Source organism: Ambystoma mexicanum, chromosome 7p (assembly GCF_040938575.1).
Source record: "Ambystoma mexicanum isolate Mex_15411 chromosome 7p, UKY_AmexF1_1, whole genome shotgun sequence".
In the NCBI taxonomy this organism is placed as follows: Eukaryota; Metazoa; Chordata; class Amphibia; order Caudata; family Ambystomatidae; genus Ambystoma; species Ambystoma mexicanum.
Genome location: NC_090939.1, coordinates 92,939,551 through 92,953,824, shown reverse-complemented (window position 1 = coordinate 92,953,824; position 14,274 = coordinate 92,939,551). Strand labels below are relative to the sequence as shown.

General features: G+C 44.6%; 1 protein-coding gene across 1 annotated transcript in view; it reads left to right on the top strand.

Annotated features, from left to right (window-relative positions):
* The window catches only part of CFAP91 (cilia and flagella associated protein 91), a 677,881-nt gene that overhangs the window by 245,765 nt on the left and 417,842 nt on the right, over nt 1-14,274 (top strand). Inside the window, exon 7 of the mRNA XM_069635853.1 lies at nt 6,710-6,896. Coding sequence (XP_069491954.1) covers nt 6,710-6,896 — 187 coding nt within the window. The remainder of the gene's footprint in view (nt 1-6,709; nt 6,897-14,274) is intronic.

Below are 14,274 nucleotides of genomic sequence, written 5' to 3'. Positions count from 1 at the left end.
CTGGGTTGGTCTGGCCACTACCCAATGTTCCTACCTGAGGGTAGAAGTGGTGGGATCCTACAAGCTCAGCATCTTCACCAAGGCACAGTATTACACCATTGGGGTTGTTCAAAGCTTCTCCACCAGGGACATCCAAAACTACACCGTCCAGATCATCTAAAACGTCCACAGGGCGGTTTAGACCCATATCTTCCAAATCAGAGTATTCTGTAAAGAATGTGTCATGCTACACACAAACAGTCACACACCACAAGGGCACCAGGTTTATTAATTAACTTGCTGAGTTTGAGGAAGTTAGGGAGAATGATCCCAAACTTAAGTGCCCTGTCCTAAATTTGTTTACAAGAGCTTCTCTGCCTGTTAATTATTAGATTTCTCTCACCTGTTCGTTCCATGACTTTATAGGTGGTATACATGACTTTGATGTCATCTTCGGGAGACTGATGCAATGCTTCCAGGGGGGTCTCTGGCTGGCCTCATGGGTTGCGGTTGCTTCACTTCCTTGCTCCAGACATCAACTAAGCAAAGCCACTGTGGCCTGTGCACATCCTGGTGTCCTCCTACCACCTTTGGATGTCTCCTTTCTCCTGCCTCCTGCTATTCTAGATGAAGCTCTGTCTTCTTTATGTTCTGACCGCTCTTTCTTCTTCGAGCAATATAAATACCCTAACCCCCAATTACCTGTGACTTGAGCCCCAAGCAGTAGCTCAGCTTGCTCTTGTACAATTATTTATGTGCAGTTTATATGCAGTCATGTCCCTCAACTCCAAGGTTTACCCCTAGTTAAGGAAGGAAAAACAGCTTATCTGAAGTACTGGAAAATCTTGGCACAAATCTCAAGACCCATCTTTATTTGTTCAGCCTATTTCTCTCCCGAGTTCCTATATAGCCAGTATCAATACTGCCAAATCCCACTTTCTAGTTACTCAAGTGTCCTCTGCTTTTAATCAACCACATTTAGTTATGAAGCATATGTCTATCCTTTTCCTGTTTCAGCCACCATGTTTTCCCTTGCCCTGGTTAATTCGTTTAATTCTTATTTCCTTGAAAAGTGTTTACATTCAATCCAATATTAGTTGCAAAGTTCCCTATTGCATTCCTCCCACTCCCTCAATTTTTCACAAAAGCTCCCAATTTGGGACTGTCTTTTATATCTGTTTCCAAATCTGATTTTTGACATTTCTATCCTTTATGAAACCTACCCCTTATTCTGGCGATTCTCTTCCATCATAACTTACTAAATCTATTCATGATAGTATTTCCAGTTTTTTGCTACCCCTCATTAATACTTCTTTTAGCCAAGATTCCTTTTCTTCCTTGCTGAAAAATGGTTGAATGCTTCCCTTAATAAAGAAGTCAGGACTCTTCCCCCCCCCACCGTCCCCCACCGGAGAAAGCCAAATACCAACCCATTACCTCTGCCATTTTTCTAAAGTCAAGCGTTTTATCTGTTCCCTGAGTTTAACAACAGTTTTCCAAGCCCTAGTCATCTCCCACCTGGACGGTGGCAATGGCCTACTCGCAGGGGTCCCAGGTTCCACTTTGGACCCTCTGAAGGATGTCTAGCATGGTGCAGCATGCCTCATCTTAGGGCTAAGGAAATTCAGTACATATCAGCCCTACCCTCAAGGAGCTGCACTAACCACCCTTTTAAGAATGCATCACATTCAAGACTGCCTGCATCACCTACGAAAAAGTCTCCACCTCTAACTCCAAGTCTATCTCCTGGTTTAGGTGGGAGCCTATTTCTTGTTATTCTTCCTGGGTTTTCCCCTGCAACGCCTCTAGCAGCTGTAAATAGAACCAGGATTTCCCCCTAACCTCCACTGGTTTTCCAACTTGAGTGTTTTCGCCTTTGGGTGTATCTTCCCTCTACCTCTCCCAGCAGAAAGTATCTTTTTGTATCTGTGTTGTTCCTGTGACAGATTGGCCATTTGCTAAGGGCAGGATAGCCCAAGCTTTTTTGAGTTGTATTGATATACATTGTTGCACGTAATTCTGTTCTGAAAGGGAGATCTGCTGATCAGACCCGCTTTCATAAATGCTACATACCAAAGTTATAGTGCAGACATGCCATTTGCTAAGAAAGTCTCCTGGCACCCTCAGCACCTGCCTTGCAGTGGCAGATTGCAGATTCAAAGGTCACAGATGAATTCACCCGGACCTGTGTTGGTGAGACTGCGCCGCAGTAATAGCGCCGCAAATGGGCAAAAACTCGCCAGATTTTTCCTCCAGCTCAAAGCCTGAAGTTTGTGAATGTTACCTTTTGCTTACTGAATCATCCTCTGTGCTTGCTTCACCCTGCTTCTCTTCATTCTGCTCCAAAATCTTGTATCAGTCCATCCTCAGGTTGTCAGTCTGCCACAGCTCTTCTCCATAGCAGTAATCCCCCACCCCTCCCGGGATGCATCCTCCAACTGGTGGGCTTGTCTGGTACTCAGGATTTTGGCACTGTGGTCTGATTTGCAGGCCATATAGTGGCCCTGCATCTTTTCTTTGTAGATTTAGCCTACCGAGCTTCAGCTGCTTTAACCTCTTCTCCTCATTAGGTCAGTACTTCAATGTGGGCCACCACCTTCTCTGGCCCACGCTCCTTGTGTTATGATATGTTATAGGAATTTATTGAGCACAAGTACGCCGAAGGCATCATGGCGCTAGAAGCAGCTAGCAGAAACAAAACAGGGAGGAGAACCATTAGAATTATAATGTTTTCAATTTACCTTGAAAGCAGAAATGATCAGCAGTGCTCCGCAGAGCATGCAGAAGTTTGTTCCAGGCATTAGCGGCTACAGTAGAAAAGGCACGACCACCTGAACGAGCCAGCCTGTGCCAGGGAACCACAAGAAGAAGGCTGATTGAGAATGTAGGGGGCGGGAGGGGTGTAATGCACAAATCTGGCTTGAAGATACTCCGCTCCAATACTGTAGAAAGCTTGTTGGACCATACACATAGATTTAAACATGACACGGGCCTCTACGGGGAGCCAGTGCAGTTGCCTCAGTAGCAGGGACATACGAGTGCCAAAGGACGGGCAGAGGATAGATCTGGCAGCTGCATTTTGAAGGAGCTGCAGACGTTTAGTTAAATAAAGAGGATCGCCCAGATAAAGTGAGTTACAGTAGTCCAAGCTACTTAATACTGAGTCGGCCACCACAGGGGATTTGCAGGCTGTAGGGATAAAAGGGAGAACCTTCCATAAAATCCAAAGTTTGAAATGCATTTGCTCTGCCTCAACTCTGCTATCTTACAAAGCATTGTGGTTAAGGAAATTTGATTCCACGTGCCAGGGTTCATGTGTACCTCTTTTTAGTCTCCATCACTCGGAGTGAAGAGCTTTGACTTCCAAGTTCCAGGATCCATTGGGCCTCATTACGAATTTGGAGGTAGCCATGCCGTTTTTAGTGGCATGGCTACCCCCAAACTCGCGTCTGGGTCCTGAAAAATGGGAATTACCTGGCCATTCCGACCTTTGCTGCCCGGTAATTCACATTCGCGGGACCCGGACCTGGTACATCCACAATCCCATTGAGTCCCGTTAGGGCTCAATGGGAATGGGGAGGATGCTAACAGTCCCGTTAATGACGGGACCGTTGTTAGCATCCTGTTCTGCTAGCGGGTGCCACTCTGCGCGTCTGGTCTGACCAGGCGTACAGGGCGGCCCCGTGAGCAGAACTCCTAATGAGGCGGTGAGGCAACAAAGGCGCCTGTAGCACTACCGGCGCCGTTGTTGCCTTACCGCCAGGGTCGTAATGAGGCCCATTGTTTCCTCCCTGTCTCATGATTAAAGGTATTGAGGAACTTTGACTTTAAATTTCAACTTGCAATATTTCTCTTTCCAGGCTCTTTCTCAATTGGCAGTAGGAACTTTCCTTTCAAGCTCCAGACTGCTGCATTTCTCTTTTTGATATCTTTCTCAATTGGCTCTAGAAATGTTCCACCTAAGTATCGGCCAGCAGCCTTTCTAGTTTGTCTCTTTTTCAAATGTCTTTTCTGCATTTTGCCTCATTGATCTCTCTGTCCCATGGACTTTATTCTCCCTCTCTATAAGGACAGGTTGTGCTTTCTTCGGTCTCTTGGTCTACTCACTCGAATACAGCTCCCAGTCAGGAATCCATCCAGTGGCGGCATGTGGTGACAGTGTCTGGCGTTACTCCTACACCTCTCACTTCTGACCCATGTGAGCGGCATCTGCTCTCCGGCTGTCTGCAAGTGATGTTCATCTTGTCCTTGCAGCTGTTGACAGGCTTCATAGCTGACATCTGCTGCCTCTCCCATGAATGGTCTGCATTCCTAGACTCTTCCCTGCTTTTCCTGAATCTCCTGCACTTCAGATCCATCAGGACCCCCCACTCCTTACCTTCTTCTAGTCTTCCAATCTCCTGACCCACAATGCAGCCACGCTACATGACCCTGAAAACGGAAAAGAACAGCTGATTCTGTTCTTTCTTCTGTCTTTTGTAGATTATTGCGCCACACAATCTTAAAGGTAATGACAGTTGCTCTGTACCCCTGTGTGATGAATTTAGTGACATCCTCCCTAAGATCCCGACATGGGCCTCCTCTCATGTGGCCAGAGAAAGGCAGCCGCTACCTGATCTTGACCCTGGGGGTGGTATTATGCGGCAGGATAACATGGGAGGAGACTCATGTTCAAGGGCAAGGGGCGTGTGAGAACTCTCTGGATGATTCCCCCATTAAACCTAAAGCCCCAATGGCCTATTAGGAACAAATGGACAATTCTGATATGAAAACCGCTAAGGACTTTAAGTCCCATAATGCTTGTTGTACTGGGACGAAGAAGGGGGGCTCGGAGTTGAAGCATCATGAGCGGTCTAGTTGTTGTGATAGGAAGCAGCTAAGTGGGACTTTTAAATATATACATGGGTTCCAGGTGCAGGAAGGAGGGGAAGCTGATGGTGTAGTATTAACAGTAACAGGACACTGTGAGGGAGATGCTGTAGATACAGAGGCAGCTTAGCCTTGCAAAGAATGCGCAGTGTGAAGCGGCTCTGAAAGAAGCTATGCTGTGTGGGAGACAAGCTGCCAACACGCTGTGGACTGCTCCAGTACGGAATGTGCATCAGAGATCAATCAAAGCTGTCCAAGCGACTGTGAATGACTGCATGGGCCACGGCAGCCTGCCAAGAGGTTGCACAATTATAAACAAAGGCCGCAGGAGCAAAGCACTCCTTGTGGGAGAGATCAACAGGGCAACAGGGAGAGAACTGTATCCTGCTTTGCCTACAGCCAAGAGGCAACAAAAGAATAATACAGAAACACAAATGATTTGGGAAGAGCTGTAACCCATTTTGTTAAGAGTCTAGAGACTGTCAAGAGAAGCAGTTGTTCAAACCTCCTCACTTAGAATTCCTGTGTGGAGAATTTTGATACAAGCGTTACCACAGAGTACAATTGTAGCAGAAGAAGTTTTATCCTGGCAGGCGGGTAAACCAGGAAAGGGACCATTAATAGTTAGTTCTGACAGGCAAGTATACCAAGAAAGAAGAAGATGATTCAAAGTACTGTGGTTGTGGTAAAGAAGTGTGTTGGAAAGGGAGTGTTCAATCCACCACCTTGTCTTGTTGAACTGTTGCATTTAAGAAAGTGATTCCTTTAAAGAAGTATGATTACTAAGCGATCCTGATTGACGTGTTTCTTTTGAAGAAGAATGATATGCTAATACTTGCTTGACTTTGAGAAAGAACATTTATCCTATGTTATGAACTGGTGGTTTGAAGAAAAGACTTTTGTTTAGCCAAGCAAGAAAGTGTGGAAGATGAATAGTTATGAATGAACAAGCCTTTTCAAAGAAAGATATTCAAATTGCAAGTATAAGAATCCATTGCATGGAAAATACTTTTTGTGCTACATTGAATGGAACATTGTTATTGCACAGAACTTTCTTGAGCTTGAACTGTACTCCAGGTATTCCTGACTTGACCCAGAGACAGGGACTTTGACCCCAGTCACAAGGAGTATTTTCTGAAGCTTTTGAGTTTGGATTGATATGTCATTTTGTGAAACTTAAGACAGCCAAACAAACCCTGTATATTGTGGTGTATATTAGTGTAAGGGTCAGATACTTTGGACTCTAGGTAATTTTCTTTAGTCTGAGTTTGTTGGGCAGGGACACCCTTGTTAGGCTAGGGAAAGATAGACATTTATCTCCCCCCTTATTTTATTTTAATAAAATGGCATCATGTGAGAAAACTCTACCTTTCTGTCGGTCTCACATCTCTGGGAAAACAAACTGCCTAACAGGTGTGAGGAGCCAAAGTCTTTAGTAACATGGGCATTCGCCCCAGTACTGACCTGCACACATGCAAAGGCAGCAGCAACAGAGACACAGGTCACCATGACCTAACAGAGGTACAGCCATGACTGGGTCTACAGCTAAATCTGGGGCCTGCCCAAAATATGCAGTTTTAATTGTCCTCCACAGGCCACTTAACTGGGAAAGAGAATACTGGTGAGAAGAAAGAGGTCTTCGCTGCTGGTGTCCCTTTAAAACGGTGATTCTGGAGGTGGGTACAACCTAATTCCAAAGATGACTGATCCTTGCAATAACATCAGCCACTAATCAAGAGATATTGCCCTCTAAAGGACAAAGACGTAAATAATTGAATAGTAGATACATAAGTATATCCAAATATGCCTTGCATCCATGTGTACTTTTCAATACTCCATGTTTTCTGTTGTTTAACTGAAGGTCGAGGACTCCCCGCTGGATTGGCTGAGGTGGAGATGATTGAGCGTGCTCGGGAGAAACGTGCCTGGGAAGCAGCACTGCCTCCCTTGTGTCATACATCTGATACTGCTTATCTGGAGAAGAGGAGAAAGATGATGGATGAGCAAGAGAGGAAAGAGTGGGCATACAGAGAACGGGAAATAGGAAAGTAAGTGCAATTATGTAATGGAGAGGCAGTGTCCTAGTGGGTACAGGAATGGTCAATGGAGAACTGAGGGGAATATGCTTCATTTATGAAGTAAGACATTTCGAAAAGATAACTTGTATTTTATGTGCAAGTAAAATATTCCCAATTCACAGTTAATAATGGCTGCATATAGCTTTTCAGCTGCATGCTAGTGCATTACACCCACATGCTGAAACACTCCTGAGAGGTTGATAGTGCAGGCCTTCTTCCATGGAACCCTTTATAATTCTAGTTTAATTTTCAGAGTGTCCAAGTCCTTTTCTTTTTTTAAAATCTTTTTTTACAACAATTTATTTTGTGAAAAATGTAATGCAGGAAAAGGGTCTCAAGGAATATGATAACAGGGCAGAGGCAACTATAAGAACACAACAATAAACATGTTAAAAAATACAAAACATATTTGCACTCCTTCAGATCAATAAATAGAATTACAACAGTTCCCACGCCTACAGAATGAACTTTCCTGTGCCAACAGTATAACTAAGCCACAGATGGACACAACCACTCACACATACACACCACCCCCACACTCTCTCTGTTGCTCTCACTTACACTGCCACTCTTAAACGTACACTGTCACTCCCACACTCTTACACACTCTCACTGATACTCAGTCTCTCACTCACTCACACATCTCTCCTACATTTTCACACATACATACTCTCTTGCATGCTTACCCTCACACTATATTACAAGTACACTGTCACTCCCACACTCCTTCACTCTCCTATACTATCTTTTTTTTTTTTTTAATTCAAATTTTATTGGTTTTGTAAAGGTTCGACAGCCATGTACATGCAGATACATCTCTGAGCCAAAAAAAAGAGAGAACGATGATAGCAAATAATATTCTCATGCAACGCCTTAGATTCTCTGAGAGTCACATATTCAACCAATAACGTCAACAAGACCCACCCTTCTTTTTTTTTTTTCCTACCCCACCCCCCTTCCCCCTCTCGAAATATCTGACCTGGGAGGAAAAACAGGAATAAACAATACCAGTGAACCAACCTTAAACTCATGACTTCGGGCAGATAGTGACAACATGCCCCAATGCACTGGCAGAGCAGACACCGTCTGTCATTAACGAAATTGACACGAAACTCAACAGTGTATTGCACACAATCACTTCACAGTATATATTTGGCACGGAATTCAGACCAGGCGTTCTCAACAACAGTACGATCCCCGTGTAAAGCAGCAGTCAGGCATTCCATTCTGTAGATGCTGAGGGCAACCCCCAGCCATTCAGTTTTGGTGGGGAGCGTGGATCTTTTCCATACCATAGTGAGGCAGGCGCGTGCGGCCAGCAACAGACCATGCACCATTTCGGGTGCTTTCACGACCTTATCCTCTGTCTCAGTCAGGCCAAATAGGATGAACAGCGGGAGCCCCTCCCTTACATCATCATCTAGATCCTTGTTCCAGCTAAGGACCTCTGACCAGTAGGTCTGAACCAATGCACATCCCCACCACATATGCCAGTAATCAGCCCGCATCCCGCAGCCCCTCCAGCAGTAGGGGCTTACCCCCTGGTACATTTTGGCAAGCCGAACTGGATCATACTGCCATCTATACAGTAACTTGACGGCATGTAATTTATACTGACAAGATATGGATGACTTCGCCGTTCGTCTGCATATTTGTAGCCATAATTTTTGAGAGATTTGCCTGCCCATATCTGATTCCCATCTGCTCTTGAGCGCCAGTGAGGGTGTAATATCGACCTCAATCAGTGCCAGGTACATTGCACTTATCAGACCCCTGGAGCCCGTGCATGAGTCAAGGATCCTTTCAAATGGGGTGAGATCCCTCTGTAATTGTTCTCTCCATATCGGTCTTGTCGTTACCCCCTTGAGTCTCAAATACAGGAAGACCGAGAGCGTGCCTATGCCGAGCGCCTCCTGGAGCTCTTGAATGGTTATAAAAGCGCCATTGCGCCATAGTTGGCCTGCCCTCTCTAACCCCGCTTGGTACCAGGTTTCATAACTACCCGGTTCAGGGATTGCGTCCCGGATCCCCGGGGACCAAAGATGACCCAGAGGAGAGGGCCATGTCGTAACCCCCACCATTTTCCTGCCTGGTTTTCATATTGACCATATCGTACCTATAATGGGGTGAGATTTAACGCTGTTACGTAATTGGGGCCCAGGGACCCATAGCCATTCACATAAAATAAAGGGACGGAGGTGATAGTTATCTAGCGCTATCCATTGTGGCTCTAACCACTGTCTGAAATGAGGGACAAGGACCCTAAGTTGAGCCGCCCTGTAATATGTCTCTAAGTCCGGAAGGCCCACCCCTGCATTGTCTTTACGAAGCTGGAGCAGGGATCTTGGGATTCTGGGCTTTTGACCGCGCCACAGGAAGGCTAGTAACAATTTTCTCGTGTCTGTAAAATATTCCGGGGGCATTTTGATGGGAAGCATTTGAAAGAGGTATAATATCTTAGGGAGAAAGACCATTTTGATAGCATTTAACCGAGCTAGCCAGGAGATGGTGAGCTTGGACCACCTTTGTATATCTTTTTGCAGGGTAAGTGACAATGGAGGGAAGTTGGCTTCATATAGGGATCCCAAGTCACGAGTGACGTTAATGCCCAAGTATCGGAGTGTGGTGAGACTGACTTTCACTCCTAGGGGGGCAAAGCGTTCGACCTCGGAATCTCTACTTTTGTCGATCGGGAGGAGGACAGATTTCCCTGTATTAATTTTTAGGCCAGCCAACTCACCGTATTCTTCAATTATAGCGAGCGCGGCCGGGACCGAGTCTAAGGGGTCAGTTAGGTGCAATAAAATATCAGCATATAGGCCCAGTTTGTATTCCCGATCGCCTACTGTGATGCCTTTTACCCTATTGTCGTGTCTTAATTTTTGCGCCAGCGGCTCAAGTGACAATACAAATAAAATTGCTGACAATGGGCAGCCCTGCCTCGTCCCCCTTTCAAGGGGAAACCAACGAGAATAGCCTCCGTTCACCGTCACTGATGTCGTGGGGGAACTGTATAGCGCTTTAATGGCGCAGCGAAGTTTCGGTCCAAGCCCGTTCGATACCAATACCCTTTCCAAAAAGCTCCATGACACCCTGTCCTATACTATCTTTGATACTGTAACACACCCTCTCACTTACGCACACACGTACAAACGTACACATGTAAATACCAGGCCAGTGTTTGGTAGAATCCCCATCCTTGCCTTAGGAACAGTGTTCATTTCTGCATTCAGAAGGAGAATGTGGTATAAATACAGGGTAACACAGTATTACATTAACTAAAGGAATAGATGTAGCAGAAATATATTTGGTAAAATAAGCTTTACATCTCGTAAAAGAACAGTAACAATGTAGGTGCAGTGGCAGGGTCACAATTTGAGGTTAGAAAGCCTTAAGGCTTTGAGGGGAGCAATATTTAGTCTTAACCCTATCTTGATGGGTCAACAGGAAGGTATCACAGACCGGAGGATGCACTTTGTGAAAATGAGAAACAATGCAAATCCTTTAAATGCCCTACCAGTGACCAACTCAACCCCGATCAAATGATTGGGACCTCCCCAATGGAGAAAATGGGAAATCGGATACAGCACCAAGGGGACCCACCAGGACTGTAACCTTGTAACCTCAATTACTCCAGTGGATGTCTTAGACAGTACAAGACCATATAGAAATAGCACAGTAGAAAGCTTACCCGGTATCAGATTTCTTCACCACCTTCCACTGGCTCCTCTCTTACTAGTGGGTGGGAAATGACAGAGGGACTACAGGAAAAAAAGCTTTCCTAGTAAGAAGAGGAAAAAGTAGTGACCCATACTCAAAGATGAACTGGATAGCCAAGAAAAGGAAAGTGCTTCAAGGTGACCTGGGATATATTAATAATGAAAAGAAGTGGAATACAGCAGCGACCAAGGATGGTACAGCTGAATAGTCTGGTACCAAGATGGTTTTGGCAGTGAAGGGGAAGAGAAGCATAGTAAGCTGGAGCACAGGTGATCCTAGAGCGACCCCACAGAAGACTGAAGATGCAGAACCATGGAGGTGCTTGTTACTGGGGAGTATCTCTGATTGCTGGGCAATGGGTAGTGACACTGCACTGGGAATGGGGAACAACACTATCAGAGCTGAGATTAAGCTAAAGCGAACAACAGGAAAGGGGGATATCATTGACCTAGGAAGTGGGAGAGACTGCTAGAGCCTGCGCACAACTGGGTAGGGTTTTGGCAATTTTAGTCCTACAGAAAATACAGGAGGTGACTACCCGATGAGGGAGAACAGGAAGTGGTAGGGACAGTAGGGAGGTTCCCAGTCAAGGAGGAAAAGGGAACACGGCCAGGGATCATGAGGAACCATAGCACCCGAGATAAATGGCAGGAATTTGTTGACTGTCAACGATCATAGGTTCTTACAGGGTTATAAAGAAAGAGCCACCCATAAACCGGAAATACTGTCATCCCTAATCCACATACAAATCATTAGTCCTACCTGGCAACCATCTTCAAAGGGAGTTATGAATCTTCAGAGACCTGTAATATCTTTATCCCTCTATCCTGCCTTATTCCAACTCCACCTATTCCAGTTTTTCCATGTTCCCTTCCTATATCTAGCCTCCCTAGGTCAATAACAAGAAAATCTCCAGCATTGTACCTTTTATGGGTTTAGCATAATTCGCTGTTACGGAGGATGGGCATCCTTGGTATACCTTTTGCCATATCAATTAATGGGAAGCAAAATTCAGTAGGCAATACCCCTCCTTTTAATTATGACCTTTTTCTACTTGGCATGGAGGTGCAAAGAGGGTATTGGGGTGCTGGGGGGGGGGGGGTTATTTTAACTAATCAATGCTCTGCAGTTAAGTTTTATTTTGGAAATGCCATGGTTAACTCAACATGCTCCAAATATTGATTGGGACAGGTGAACGACATGTAACCCCATGTTCTGTGATAAGGTCTGCCTCAGAGAGAGTTTCATCAATGGAGAATCCTCGACATCTCGAGGTGACGGCAGAGGCTTGTTTGGCAGCCATCATAGCCGAGTACCATATTATTGGAGCAGCCTCGGGAGAGTTACAGGCCTGTTATTTTGATTATCAGGATGTTTTTTATGTGAAAGAGGCAGGAGAACTCTCTGCACCAATCCTATGGTTGTGAGATAGAGTTATACATAGGAATGCATGCGCTGCGTAGTTGAATTTATGCTTTAACTGAGAAGGAAAACAAATTTCCGAAACAGTATTTGGAGGAGGATTTACGCAAGGGCTTTATTAGGCATTCAGTCTACAGCCGCTTCACCCTTCTTTTTCACCACCAAGAAACATGGTACACTGCAAACCTGTATAGATTATAAGGAATTGAATCAAACAACAATCAATAATGGTTATCTTCTTACACTAACAGCAGTTATGCACAATCATATACAGGGGGCCACAGTGTTTGACATTGAATCTACAATGTGCGTAACACCTAATCCAGGTTTGAGAAGGAAATGAATGGAAAACTGCGTTCAGGACCAAGTATGACTTTATCTGGTCATGCCCTTGGGGCAGTGTAATGTCCTAGCAGCTTTTCAGTTTTTCAGTATTTCATAAGTGAAGTCTTTAAGAAAGCATTTGGATATTTTTGTAGTGGTGTACATGGATGATATTCTGGTATTTTTCGCAACCTCTAGCCCAACATCAAGAACAAGTGCATTTAGTTTTAGGAAGCTGAGGAATCCTCATCTGTATACCAAATTAGAAAAAAGTCAGTTTTACTCTGTTTCTAGGTTTTATTATATATCCAAGAGGATTGGAGATGGATGGATGTATGCCAGAAGCAAGCAGTGAAAACATGGCCTACTCTCACTTGTGTAAGGACATATAAGGTTTTTTTTTTATTTGCTCAATCATTTCTATAGAAGATTTATAAAAGTTTTTTCTTGCCAGGTGGAATCCATCACTGCATTGTTGAAGAAAGGGGTAATGTGTGTCTGGAGGTCAGGAGCAGAAGAGCCTTCTTGAACCTCAAAGAATGTTTTAGTTTCGACCCTTTTTTGCATTCAAATGTGGAACAACTAATTTTGTTGGGGACGATGCTTATAGTTTGGTAGTAGTGGCAGGTCTGTCTCAACATCACCCAGAGACTGGGCAGATTCATCCAGTCTCGCATTTTTGAAAATAAAATAGGTCACACAGCTGAGATAAATTATATAATATCTGATTGTGAGTTGTTGGTTAGTAAGGCAGCCTTCCAAGAGTGGAGGCATTATTTGATCAGTGTCAGGCACCTGGTGATGGTGCTTATGGATCATCCGAATTTGCTCTTCTTAACATCTCCTAAACCCACACCTTGACAATTTCGCTGGTGTTCGTTTTTTTGTAGAAAATAATTCTATTATCTACAGGCCTGGGCCTTTGAAAAGGAAGGCAGCGCTTTGTCACGCCAAAATCTGGGGAGTGAAAAGATGACCAGTGAGATAGTTGGAGCTTTGATTTCAGAAGAGCACTTTGTTATTGGTTCAAGGAGAGGTATTGGGGATTTGCCTCAGGAAGGCCATTGAATCATGTCAGAGGATAAAATGCAGACCTGGGCCAAAAAGGATCCTGTTAGGAAGGTTAGGAATGGGCTACCTTATGCGGATTCCAGGCTATACATTCCATTGGAGGAGTTGCAGCAGACAACCTTAAGGGAATGTCATGAATATGTGCTTGCTGTTCACCCAGCTTATCATAAAACTGTGGAGTTACTTTGAAGGGAGGTTTGGTGGGAAATGATTCATGTGGACACATTGAATTGAACTCCTGTGATTTGTCCTAGGACTATGTCCTAGGACTACACCTGACACTTGATCGCCTGCTTGGTTACGAAGTCCTTCAACGCCCTATCTATGGATTTTACTGTCCAATCTTCCATTGGACAAGGAGTGTTCAACTATACTGGTTGTGTTCTTTCCCCTGACTGAGGCTGGACAGTGCATCCCTGTCAAAGCGCAGGTTACAGCAGATCATCTAGCTCAGAACTTTGGGCAGAGTTTACTGAGGTTACATGGTTTGCCCTCACAGATAATTTCCGGACAAAGGGTCTCATAGATTTTGTCAAGTATTTTGTAAGCAATTGGGGATCAAGGTTCAGTTGTCCTTAGGTTATCATCTGAAAACCAATTGGAGACAGAAACCGTGAATCAAGTGTTCGAAAAATATTATGTGAATGCAAGGGAAAGTTGGTTAGGTTTGTTGAGTGGAATTTTGTTACAATAATTCTACAAAAGATTTGATGTCTGTGTCCCCTTTTTTCTGCAATCAAGGTCACTTTCCATTTTTTTTACAGAGGAGTCTCGAGTTGCTACTGTGGAGGCTAAGCATGGAATACTAAAA